Genomic DNA, 12,507 nt, shown 5'->3' with positions numbered 1-12,507 from the left:
TTCTTCATGCATACATTGATTCATTGAGTCAATAAACACCTATTGAGCATCTGCTGTGTGCCTGCCAAGAAATATCCCAGTGGTTGTGATACATAGGTGATTAAACACACTGTCTTCAATAAGTTTTTAAGCTAGTGAGAAAGACAACCTTTTGAACAGTTACAATAAAATATAATGAAGACTAAAAAATAAGGCTGGGGCTGAGCACAGTGGCTCACACCTGTAATCCCAATACTTTGGGAGGCCAAGGCAGGTTATATCACTTGAGGCCAGGAGTTCAAGACAAGCCTAGCCAACATGGCAAAACCCAGTCTCTATTAAAATACAAAAATTAGCTGGTGTGGTGGCACATGCCTATAATCCCAGCTACTTGGGAAGCTGAAGCAGGAGAATTGCTTGTACTCGGAAGGCAGAGGTTGCAGTGAGCCAGGATCATGCACTGCACTCCAGCCTGGATAACAGAGCAAGACCCTGTCTAAAAAATAAAAAAATTAAAAAAAAATTCTATTTCATAGAGATGATAATTAGCTAAAACATGAGAGATACATAGGAACTTGCCAAGATGCCACAAAAGGAAAAAACACGATAGGCCAAGTGCACAGTAAGTACAATGGTATGGAGAAATGGTGAGCCCAGGGATCAGAGTAAGGTAGAATGAAAGTGATGAATGAGAGGTGGCCAGGTGCGGCGGCTTACACCTATAATCCCAGCACTTCAGGAGGCCGAGGCAGGTGGATCACTTGAGGTCAGGAGTTCGAGACCAGCCTGGCCAATATGGTGAAACTCCGTCTCTACTAAAAATACAAAAATTAGCTGTGCATGGAGGCAGACAGCTGTAATCCAAGCTACTCGGGAGGCTGAGGCAGTAGAATCACTTGAACCCAGGAAGTGGAGGTTGCAATGAGCTGAGATCACCCCACTGCGCTCCAGCCTGGGCAGCAGAGGGAGACTTCATCTCAGAAAAAAAAAAAAAAAAGTGATGAGAGGTGCAACAAGAAAGATGAAAAGTTTCTCAGATGCCATGCTAAAATTTGGGCAGTGGGAGCAGAGGGTTGTCCAAAAAGGAAAAAAGAATAATTGAATCTCTTGAAACAGAAGAAGGTCACAAATAAATCTGTTTTGGTAAGATTGTCCTGGCAAAGAACACTTGTTGATGCTAGAATATTCCTATGTCTGGTGTGTGCAAGTGTACATGCACTCACACGTGAAGACATGATACCAGCAATTGAAATGGACTCTGGTTAACTGAAGCAGAAAAGGAGTTTATGGGATGGGCATGAAGTACCTCACAGAATCTAATCAGAGAGGAGCCAGGTTTGGAAAATGGAGAGGAACCAGGGCGATGCAAGCTGCAGTAGTCCAGCCACGCCGGAATCAGGGCTACCACTTCAAAGATTGATTTCTCAACTGTCTTTCCTTCTTTGCCCCATTTGCTTAAAGTCCCATATACCAAGATTCACTTGAGTGAATCTAAGTCAAGTGCCCAGGCTGTAATTTGCAGGGAATGGAGCAAGGAAATTATGATCTTTACACTCCAGTGGTCCCATCAAAGTCATCCAATTAGGGATTTCTCCCAAATTGGAAGGGCATACTGAAAAGCAGAAAGAGAAAAATTAATCCACTGTAATGAACATTTATGAAATCTTTAAAATTTGGATGTGAGCAATGTGTGAGGAGACCACCCAAACCAGCAGTGCTTCTGAGAATGATACAAAAGATGATTTAAGGAAGGGCATAGTTACAAGAAGTCAACCTTTCTTAATAAGTGTTGGTTAGGCCAGGCACAGTGGCTCACACCTGTAATCCCAGCACTTTGAGAGGCCGAGGGTGGGGGGTGGATCACAAAGTCAAGAGATCGAGACCATCCAGGCCAACATGGCAAAACCCGTCTCTACTAAAAATACAAAAATTAGTTGGGCATGGTGGCATGCGCCTTTAGTCCCAGCTACTTGGGAGGCTGAGGCGGGAGAACTGCTTGAACTCTGGAGGTGAAGACTGCAGTCAGCCAAGATCGTGCCACTGCACTCCAGCCTGGCGACAGAGCGAGACTCCATCTCAAATAAAACAAAATAAAATAAAAAAGTGTAAGTGAACTGCTGAGCAAACAGCCCCCAAGTGTCATGGCCTCATAAGCTCATTTCTCAAAGTTTAAAGCATGGGGTAGGGTGGAGTTTGGGAGGGTCCTCCATTCAGCCATCCAGGGACCCAACTTCCAACCATGTTATGACTCTGCTGTCCTCTAAATCACTCAGCTGATAGGGAAGGGAAAAAGACTGCCCTCTTCCACTTGTGTTCCATTGGCAAGAATTCAATAATGTGGCCTCATCTTACTGCAAAGGAGGCTGGGGAAAGTGCCCGGGAGAAAGGCTGTCATGGATATTGGTAAGCATTAGCTGTCTCCACTTCAGGTCCCTTCCAGTGAACCTTCTCTTCATGAAAATAGGTTTAAAGTCATGTGCCTGATCTTTCAGTAATAATTCCCCAGAGAGGTGAGGATTTGAAAGCCTGATCTAGGAGAATCACTAATGAGTTCTATGGATGACTGGCAAACTATGCTGTAGGAATGGGGACTGCCTCCTTTGGGCAATGTATTTTTACATCTCAGTTGCATCTTTATCAAGACTAAAGGTCACCGTGTTCTACCTCTGGGGATGTTCAATTCCAAAAGTTTTCCACTAATTGTTCTGTAAAACCTTGGGACTAGGAGTCGTAAGAACTTAGTTTGAATTCACTCCTACCACTTTGTAGCTATATGAACTTGAGCCAGTCTTTTAATCTTGCTAGACCTCAATTTTCCACCCTACTTCCCTACACTACTACCTGCCTACCTCATAGTTATTGTGAGAATAAAATGAGACATATTTGAAATTGTCTGCAAACTCTAAAAGCATAATGTAGCCAGAATACATTACAATAACTGTAATTTATAAGTTCTAAATCTCTTTCAAGCTTCAAGTGGTTTTAGTATTTGGAGACGTGATGATCAAGTACTTAAGTACATAAGAACAAAAATTTTCATATCTCATCAGAACTATGGTTCATTAAGCCCAATATTGTCATTGGCAGAGAAACCCAAGGGTATGCAGAAGGCTGTGATTATCGTCCTTGGTGTCAACTTCAAAGGCTAGCGACAAAACCCAACATGTTCTAATTCCATTTAGTAATCAATTACGACATTATCCTCTATGATTTATTTCAATCTTTCAAAAAGTATATTTGTATTATCAACTTGTGCCCTCTTGTTCTGTTTTTGGAGTGAAGCTTTATCTTTTCATTTCTAAGCTTACTATGTTAGCTTCTTTCAGATTTCAAGGGAAAAGAACAGAGGGATTTATTGTAAACGTTTATGAAGAAGGAAGGGAATCCAGGAATTTGTCTCAGTGGCTGCATTTGTAGGTGTGATGAGCCTGAATAGTTTTTTTTTTCTCTCTCTCTTTCTCTCTTTCAGAATATAACAATAAAATACTAATAGCCACTGAGCACTTACCCGATGGCAGGGACTACCCTAAGCACTTCATGTAAATATCATATAACTGGACCGCACACTGGGAGGCAGGCTCCATCATTTCCACATGTGCAAAATGAGAATCAGAGAGGCTAAGGAACTTGCCCAAGGTCACAGAGCTGGTAAGTGTATTTGAACTCAAAGAGTCTAACCCTGGAATGTGTGATCTTAACTACTTGCTGTATTGGCTTCATAGGTCATCCATCAAAAGTATTTCTCAGGGTCATGGGCATGCTTGCTCACGCCTGTAATCCTAGCATTTTGGGAGGCTGAAGCAGGCAGATCACCTGAGGTCAGGAGTCTGAGACCAGCCAAGCTAACATAGTAAAACCACGTCTCTACTAAAAATACAAAAATTAACCGGGTGTGGTGGTACATGTCTGTAATTCCAGCTACTTAGGAGACTGAGGCAGGAGAATCACTTGAACCCAGGAGGTGGAGGTTGCAGTGAGTTGAGATTTCATCACTGTACTCCAGCCTGGGTGACAGAGTGAGACGCTGTCTCAACAACAAAAGAAGTATTTCTCACGCCAGGTGCAGTGACTCATGCCTGCAATGCCAGCACTTTGGGAAGCCAAGGCAGGTGGAATGCTTGAGCCCAGGAGTTCAAGGCTGCGGTGAGCCAGGTGACAGAGCAACACCCTATCTTTTAAAAAAGTTATCTCAGTGTGGTGCTGCTACCAAATGCTGACTTGGCATTTACTTCTCAGCTTCTGTTGCTGTCCTCTGGGGGTGTCTTAATTAAAAGTGTCCTGAGAGGGAATACGATTGAGTTTGCTCGCCAGTAGTCAGTATAGATAACCCCCAAACTCCACAATGGATAGGGTTCTCAGGATAAGCCACTTCATCCCTTAAATCCAGCCGACATGACTGTCTTGGGCAGGTACCTGGCCCTATTGGTTTTGACAGGATAATAAGATCACATCACACAAAGAAAGGTCTGTGGGCATGGCAGGCAGCTGAAAGTTTTTGGACTATCCAGTCTCACTTAAAATGCAGAATGTTCTCTGACTTCAAGGACTCTCCCTCTGGTCTTGCCTTTTCAGACTGAAGAGTCCTTATTCTTTCTCTGACATTGTTTCTGGTCTTCTCTAGTTCTATTATGAATTAATTGATGCTTATAAATCAGAACCATATATATCCTTTTTCCAGTCTAAATGTATCAAGGTTTCAAGAAGACAGGATAATCTTTTTCTTTTGTTTCCAGCATCTTCGTGTTGAAGCCTCTCAGAACATGGTCTAATTTCTTTCACAGGGATTAACAGTCCATGATGGTACAGTGGATCTTTCTAGAGTCATCTACAGACATTTCCCTTGAAAAGCCCTAGGTGAGAAGCACACTCAATGGTCAGAATGTGGTATAAAGTACTCTAATGCCTTCATGCCTTTGCTCATGCTGTTTTTCTCTACTTGAAATGTTTTCTGCTAGCCCATGCTTTTGGTATGGCATTATGATAAAGTGGTTAAAAGTATGGGTTCTGGGGTCAAATAATTAAGGCTTTAAATTCCAACTCTGCTTGGGCAAGTTTCTTAACCCTTATGAGCCTTAGTCTCTTTACCTGTTCAGTGGTTTTACCACCACATACTTATCTCCCAGGGATCATCACTCAATTAGAGAATGCACATCAAGTGGTCACTGCAATGGCTGACAAAGAGTAAATGCTCAGTAGATGGAAGTTCTCCCTAATATTTCAGGCCCAGCTTGGATGCCTCTGCCTTTCCTTTTTCCTTGGTCTCCCTTATGCGAGATCCTCTATTCCTCCCGGCACTGGTCAATTTTTCATCTGGCTACCATAAACCATTATACAGAAGTGATAAGACAGTATTCCAAGATGTTAACCATTTTTCCTTCTGTGATCTCTTTTCCCTAATTTCCCACTCCTCTGTTCAAACCACGGGTCTTTTTGTACTACTAACTCAGGAAAAGGACAGGGCAGCAGAAAACAAAGAAATCATGAGACTGCTCCTGGCTTCTTGGTTTCAAAACTCCAGTCCCTTAGGGCAGGCGTCCCCAAACTGCGGCCCCCTGAGGCCATTTATCCGGCCCCCCGCCGCACTTCAGGAAGGGGCACCTCTTTCATTGGTGGTCAGTGAGAGGAGCACGGTATGTGGCGGCCCTCCAACGGTCTGAGGGACAGTGAACTGGCCCCCTGTGTAAAAAGTTTGGGGACGCCTGCCTTAGGGTATCAGAAACAAGTTGTAGATTTGACCTGGAGGAAGGACTGAAGGATTGTGGCAGCTGTGATCGAAGCGCCAACACAATGCAGCATCAGCCAATTGCTCATATAGGACTTTTGGACCATGGCTACCAGAGCCTTCGGCTTTTCAAGAGAAACTAAAAACAATCGGGATTCTTAAAAAGTGAGTCTAATACCAAACATCACCCACTGCATTTTTTCTTTCAGCTCTTATATTCAGGAACAACTGATGGGTTAGAAGTTGGGAATACAAACAAGATAGTTCCTGTACCAGGAGCTCATCTGGAGAATTAGACACATAAAAAGAGGACATGGCATTAAGTGATAAATCTTAGCTTAGTGATTTCCAAAGCATAATCCCTAGGAACATCAGGGAACTTATCAGAAATGCAAATTTGCAGCCAGGCACAGTGGCTCACGCCTGTAATCCCAGCACTTTGGGAGGCCGAGGTGGGCAGATCACCTGAGGTCAGGAGTTCGATACCAGCCTGGCCAACATGTTGAAACCCCATCTGTTATAAAAATATAAAAATTAGCCAGATATGGGGGCAAGTGCCTGTAATCCCAGCTACTCAGGAGGCTGAGGCAAGAGAATTGCTTGAACCAGGAGGGTGCAGTGAGTTAAGGATCATGCCACTGCACTCCAGCCTGGGCGACAGAGTAAGACTCCATCTCAAAAAAAAAAAAAAAAAAAAAAGCAAATTTGCAGGCCCCAATTTACCAATCAGAAAGCTGAGATTGTTTTAACAAGCTCTCCAGGTGATTCTGATACACCCTAAAGCTGGAGAACCATCTTGATAATGGAAAACAAAGACGACTTTGGCACAGACAACCAACCAACACACTTGAGCCAAACTTGAGAGCCTCTGCTATCTATAAATCACTTTCACAGTCCCTTCTAGGCTAGATGCTAAATTGGTTGCAATCTGGTAATGCACAAGAATGAGACACAAGTTGTATCTTGTCTCTGCAATAAGTAAATTGTAAGAACTTCAAAGGCAGGGTTCATTCTACTGTTAGTCTTTTTCCCATTCTTTTCATATTTCAGATATCAGCGCAATGCTTAGAAAATATAAGCACTGAAATTTAGGTAGCTTATTAGGAAATAAGAACAATTAACCTGGTGCAAGAGTTCTATCTTTATGGGGGAGAAATTGGAAAGCCTATATATACTTGCAAATTTTCATAACTTTTCTTATGTCTGTAAAATATACATAAAACTTAGCATTTTAACCATTTAAAATGATGTACAAGTCAGCAGCATTAAATACATTCACATCGTTGTGCAACCATCACCACTATCCATCTATAGAACTTTTGCATCTTCCCAAACAGAAACTCCGTACCCATTAATTATGGTGCATTTTACCTCGTTTTTTTCTAATAGGATTTTTCTTTCTATTGATTTGTATGAGCTCATTTTAGAGAGACCAGCCCTCTGTCCTCTGCCAATTTGTTTTTTGTTAATTCTATTCGTTTTTAAAACTACGTTCATAGAATCACAAAATCATGTTTAGAATATAAAATCCTCTATGAATTGACTGTGTTGCCGTCCTGAAAGCCTTCATCATCTCAACGTTATGAATATATTCACTTACATTTTTTTCTAAGTTTTTGTTAACATTTCAATATTTAATCCACATAGGATTCACTCAGATGTATTTTATCCCTAAATGGGTAATTAGCTCTTCAAACATCATTTACTGGACAGTCCGTCCTTCCCCTACTGACGTAAAATCTTTTCATACTAAATTTCTCCATGTGTTGGTAGTTACTCGTGCCTCTTCCATTTAGTGCTTCTGAGAATTTTCAACATTATTTCATTACACGCATGTACCATCAGTTATTTAACCAATCACCTTTTAGTAGGCATTTGGGACGTTTCCTGCTCTTCCGTACTAAACAACGCATATAATTTCGGGCTACATTAAATAATTATCTGTCTCAGTGGTTCAAGTTGCGTAAACTATGCGTTTACACCTTTCTTCGGATTACTTTTAAAATGACAACCACTATGTTTTGCTGGTCTCAATTATCAAAGAATTGGCAAGAAATCTGACAGCTGGGGTTTAGGATTACCCGCGCCAGACCTCTGTAATACGCCAGAGGGCGCAGTTTCCCGACTCGGCCTCGGCCACATCCGGGTTCCACCGCAGATTCGAGCTGGGAGCAAGCGGAACCTTTCTGCCGCGTCTCTAGCTAACACGCACCGCAGGGACAGTTCAGGCCTCTGCGCACCGTTCCCGGGGAGTCTTGCAGTTTGCTTGGGGCAGGGAAGGCGTGCGCGGAGGTTTTATCTGCTTCTGCCTCCTTCGTGAGCAGCATGGACGTGCTAGCCGAGGAGTTTGGGAACCTGACGCCGGAGCAGCTGGCTGCGCCGATCCCGACTGTAGAGGTGAGTGCTAGGCACACACAGCGCGTCAGCGGCCGAGAGGCGCCCCGAGGGGGCGTTGCCCAGAGTGTTCGGGCCGCCAAGGGGCCGGGCTTGCGGTTTTCTGCGCATGCGCTGGGCTTCTGCGCATGCTCACAGCGTCGCGCGTGCGAGTCTCCACAGCCGGCCTCCGCGTGCGCGAGTAAGGGCAGAGCCAGGAAGAGCTGTGGGGTCGAGAATCCCCGTGGCCGCCTCTCGGATTGGAGCTCTTCCAGTATAGGTGTGCGTGGAGAGCACTGGCCCTCGCACTTACTTTGGGGGACGTATTGCATCTTTTCAGTCTTACAAAGGACACTGGGGGCCGGGTAGCTCAGGCCACTTGCATGAGGGACCACAGCTGGCTCTGGTGGTAAAACCAGATCTTCTAAATTCCAGGCTAGTCATCTTTTTAACCTGGAGTTCCAGTTCAGGTTGCAGGGGAATTTTAGTTCTGATTATTTACTAAAGAATTATGCCTGTGTGTTTTCTGGGGGAAAGGCTCCAATACCTTTCCTCAGATTCTCAGAAGTTAAGGACAGCTGTCCCACAGCGAGCTGCCTAATGAAGTGCGGCTGTCGACATATCTTGTTTTCTGATAAGGCACATGTTATAGCCTCTCTGAGCCTCAAATTCTACATTGACGTGGAATAGGGAAGTAGACATGTGGCCAGAGAAGATAGCAAGGGAGAGATGTCAGGGAGAGAGAACAGGATACTTGAAACCTCTTAGGCAAGAGCATTGGATGTTTTTGAGGAAGGAAAGTAAATCTAGTAGTATTAGAGTGAAGAAAAATAGAGAAGAGATAAAAGATGAGGGTTAAGTAAGGGTCTTGATTATGAAAAGTTTGGATAAACATCTGACAGGACTTGTACTTTGTCTTGGAGCAAAACTTTTGAAGGATTTAAGCAGAAGAGTGACATGATCAGTAAATCTATCAAATTAATAAGAACCTCCTTGTCTAGGTGTGGTGGCTCATGCCTGTAATACCAGCAGTTTGGGAGGCTGAGGCGGGCAGAACACTTGGGCTCAAGAGTTGGAGACCAGCCTGGGCAACATGTAGAAATAGGGCAAAACCCTATCTCTACAAAAAAATACAAAAATTAGCCAGATGTGATGGCATGCACTTGTTGTCCCAGCAACTCAGGAGGCTGAGGTGGGAGGATCACTTGAGCCTTGGAGGTTGAGGCTGCAGTGAGCTATTATTGTGCTACTGCACTCCAGCCTGGGTGACAGAGTGAGACCTTGTCTCAAGGAAAACAAAACAAAACCTCTTTATAATTTGACAAGTTAAGGAAGTTGAATTAGCAGTTCATCAGATTCAGTCTATGTGTGCATGCAATAGGCTGCTGATCATCACCAGGCAAAACTGTACTGGCCGAGTGCAGTGGCTCACACCTGTAATCCTAGCGTTTTGTGAGAACAAGGCAGGTGGATCACTTGAGGTCAGGAGTTTGATACCAGCCTGACCAACATGGTGAAACCCCATCTCTACTAAAAAAAAATACAAAAGTAGCCAGGCTTGGTGGTGCATGCCTGTAATCCCAGCTACTTGGGAGGCTAAGGCAGGAGAATTGTCTGAACCCTGGTGGTGAAGGTTGCAGTGAGCTGAGATTGCGCTGTTGCACTCCAGCCTGGGCAACAAGAGTGAAATTCGGTCTCGGGCAGGGGGAGGGGGCGGGAAAGCCAGCATTCACTGCATTAAAAGCCTGGTACGTGGTTCATCTGGAACATGGACTCTTGTCAGTCTAACTACAGAGTCTTCATCCTTAACTGCTAATCAGACTGCTTCTCCAGAGCGCTGAAGAAATAAGCCTGGGAGATTTCTATTTCTTGTCTGAATTTACACAGCTATGAAGTGATCAGTGCCATAATTGCAGCCTTCTGATTCAAGAATAAAGTTTCTCTTCCGGCACTCTGCATCCAATCCACCATCACCTCTAAAAGGTCTTGAGTTCTTAATCTGTGCATGTCTGAAATCTCATTTCCCACTGTTTTCCAACCCAGAACCACTCTTCTCTCTTACATCCAAACTGGCCTACTTGGCACCTGACTTGTCCCAATCCAGTCTGTTCTTTGCTCTGCAGCCAGAGCTGTCCATTTAAACACACAAACATGATTATATTGCTCCCCTGGTTAAAATTCGTCAATCTCTGCGCATTGCTCTTGGGGCAAAATACTAGTGTTTACCACGTTTGTAATAAATATCTGCAGTCTGGCCACTTCTTACTTCTCTGGCCTCCTTTCCCATGATTCCCCCGTCCCTCCCATGAGATCTTTCTACTCTGCTCACACAGTTCCTTCTGGATCTCTCTCCCATTCCTATTTGTAGATTAAGTCCCACATTTCTATGATATAACTTCCCTAGGAAGGCCTTTCCTGATTCTCCCAGAAGATGGTAGATCTCTGTACTTGCTGCCATTTCCTTTTAAACTGAGATATTAAAGTATTTATTGAAACTTTCTGACTTCAGTGTTTTCTCTGAAACTTTTTCTATATAGGAGCTCAGTTTTACTTGAACTGGCCATGCCTGGTTTGTTTTTTTGTGCTTAGGGTAGCACAGCATCATGGTAGTATGATAGAAGAAACAACACAAGCTTTGGAACCAATTAATCACTTACTTGTTAAATAAATATTTATCATTATTACTGAGTACTTACTTGGTGGTGTATTGTTCACAGGGTTCATATGGGTTCAAAAAATGTGTTTCCTGCCTCCCAGTGTGTTAACAGGCTTATAGAGAGAGACATGTTAGCAGGTGGAATAATGTGCAGTAGTACTGTGATACAAGTAGGAGAGGGATATGTTGGTATTACAAATGGTAGCCGGTATGTGATACCTGAACTGAGTTTGCCAGATGTGGATGAAGTGTGGTGGTGGGGAAGCATTCCAGACAGAAGGAGCACCAGGACAAGAACCTACACTGTGATATAGGAACTTGGCAGGAGGTGAGTGATACAGGAACTCGGCAGGAGACTGGAGGCGTAGGCACAACTACTGCTGTGAGAACAGTGTATGATGTATGCCTTGCTGTGAGGTTAAGAGGTGGTAAAGAGGGTGGGGAGGCACCGAAAAGTTGTAGGGAAGGAGGTGCTTGGCTATGCACATGACATGCACACTGGCTTTAGTGTTGTGCATTGAAAGGGATGAGCAGGGAGATTAGAAGTATTGCCGCAGTCCAGGTGAAAGATTTTGAGGGCCTCAGCTGGCACAGGAGCAGAGGATGAATGCGAGGAAGGTTAAAAGGAGGTAGACTCAGTAGAACTTTTGTTTTCCTGTTGATTAAGAGGAGTTGGAGAGTTAGGACTTGTGGGTATCTAATGTGGGATTGAGCGAGATCAATGGTGATATTCACTGAGATTGGTACTAGTGCTGAGGGGAAGATTTAATTTTAAACATAGTGAGTTTAGGTAGCCTCGGAGGCCATAAGGTATCACTGCCCAGTCAATAGTTGGACAGGCCCATACCCAATAGCTTACTGCAGTAGTGATATTTACTCACTCATTTGTTTGTTCATTCAGTATTTATTGGAGTCTTTTATGTGCCAGGCACTGTGGTAAACAGGATACACAGGGTCACTGCCCTTGAAGGATCCTACATTTGGAACTGGGGAGATGAGGGAAGCTAAACAACATTTTCAAACAGTGTTGTTTGAGATCCTCTTTTCCCAACCCTACTTGAGAATGAGAAAAGACATCACCAGGGATGGAACTTTGAAGAACACCAACATTTACAGGATGGCAGAGGAAAAGTGGCATGAGAAGGCCCAGCCAGAGGGAGGAAAGACCTAAGAGAATGATGTCACAGAGCGTTGTAAGACAGTGATCAGCATGGCCAAATACTGTGGAAAGGGAACGTGAGGGGAGAATCAGGGGAAGTCTTCTGAAGTAGCAGCCTTGGTGACCTCTGTCAAGCTGTTTCACAGGCGTTTAGGGCATGTAGATGGGAGTCCTGACGATAATGGAATAAAGGAGTGGGAAGCAAGGAACAGAGAAGCTAAGTATGGAGTAATTTGGGAGAGATTGTAAGCTGAAGGGCAGGGAAGAAAGTAGTCAAGAGTAGTTGCTGGGTGAATGAAGTTTAAATTTGTTTTTTTTGAGATGGAGTGTCACTCTGTCACCCAGGCTGGAGTGCAATGGCACAGTCTTGGCTCACTTGAACTCCTCCTGGGTTCAAGCAATTCTCCCACCGCAGCCTCCCAAGTAGCTGGGGCTACAGGCACCTGCCACCACACTCGGCTAATTTTTTTGTATTTTTAGTAGAAATGGGGTTTCACTATATCGGCCAGGCTGGTCTTGAACTCCTGACCTTGTGATCCGCCTGCCTTGGCCACCCAAAGTCCTGGGTTTACAGGTGTGAGCCACTGCTCCTGGCCTTTTTTTTTTTTTTTTTTTTTT

At 44.0% G+C, this 12,507-nt stretch overlaps 1 protein-coding gene across 1 annotated transcript in view; it reads left to right on the top strand.

Annotated features, from left to right (window-relative positions):
• Nucleotides 1-7,841: 7,841 nt before the first annotated feature.
• The window catches only part of POLR3B (RNA polymerase III subunit B), a 139,176-nt gene continuing 134,510 nt past the window's right edge, over nt 7,842-12,507 (top strand). Inside the window, exon 1 of the mRNA XM_003929644.4 lies at nt 7,842-8,098. Coding sequence (XP_003929693.1) covers nt 8,027-8,098 — 72 coding nt within the window. The 5' untranslated portion in view covers nt 7,842-8,026. The remainder of the gene's footprint in view (nt 8,099-12,507) is intronic.

This window comes from Saimiri boliviensis, chromosome 7 (assembly GCF_048565385.1).
Source record: "Saimiri boliviensis isolate mSaiBol1 chromosome 7, mSaiBol1.pri, whole genome shotgun sequence".
Classification (NCBI taxonomy): domain Eukaryota; kingdom Metazoa; phylum Chordata; class Mammalia; order Primates; family Cebidae; genus Saimiri; species Saimiri boliviensis.
This window is presented reverse-complemented; position numbering and strand designations above follow the sequence as displayed.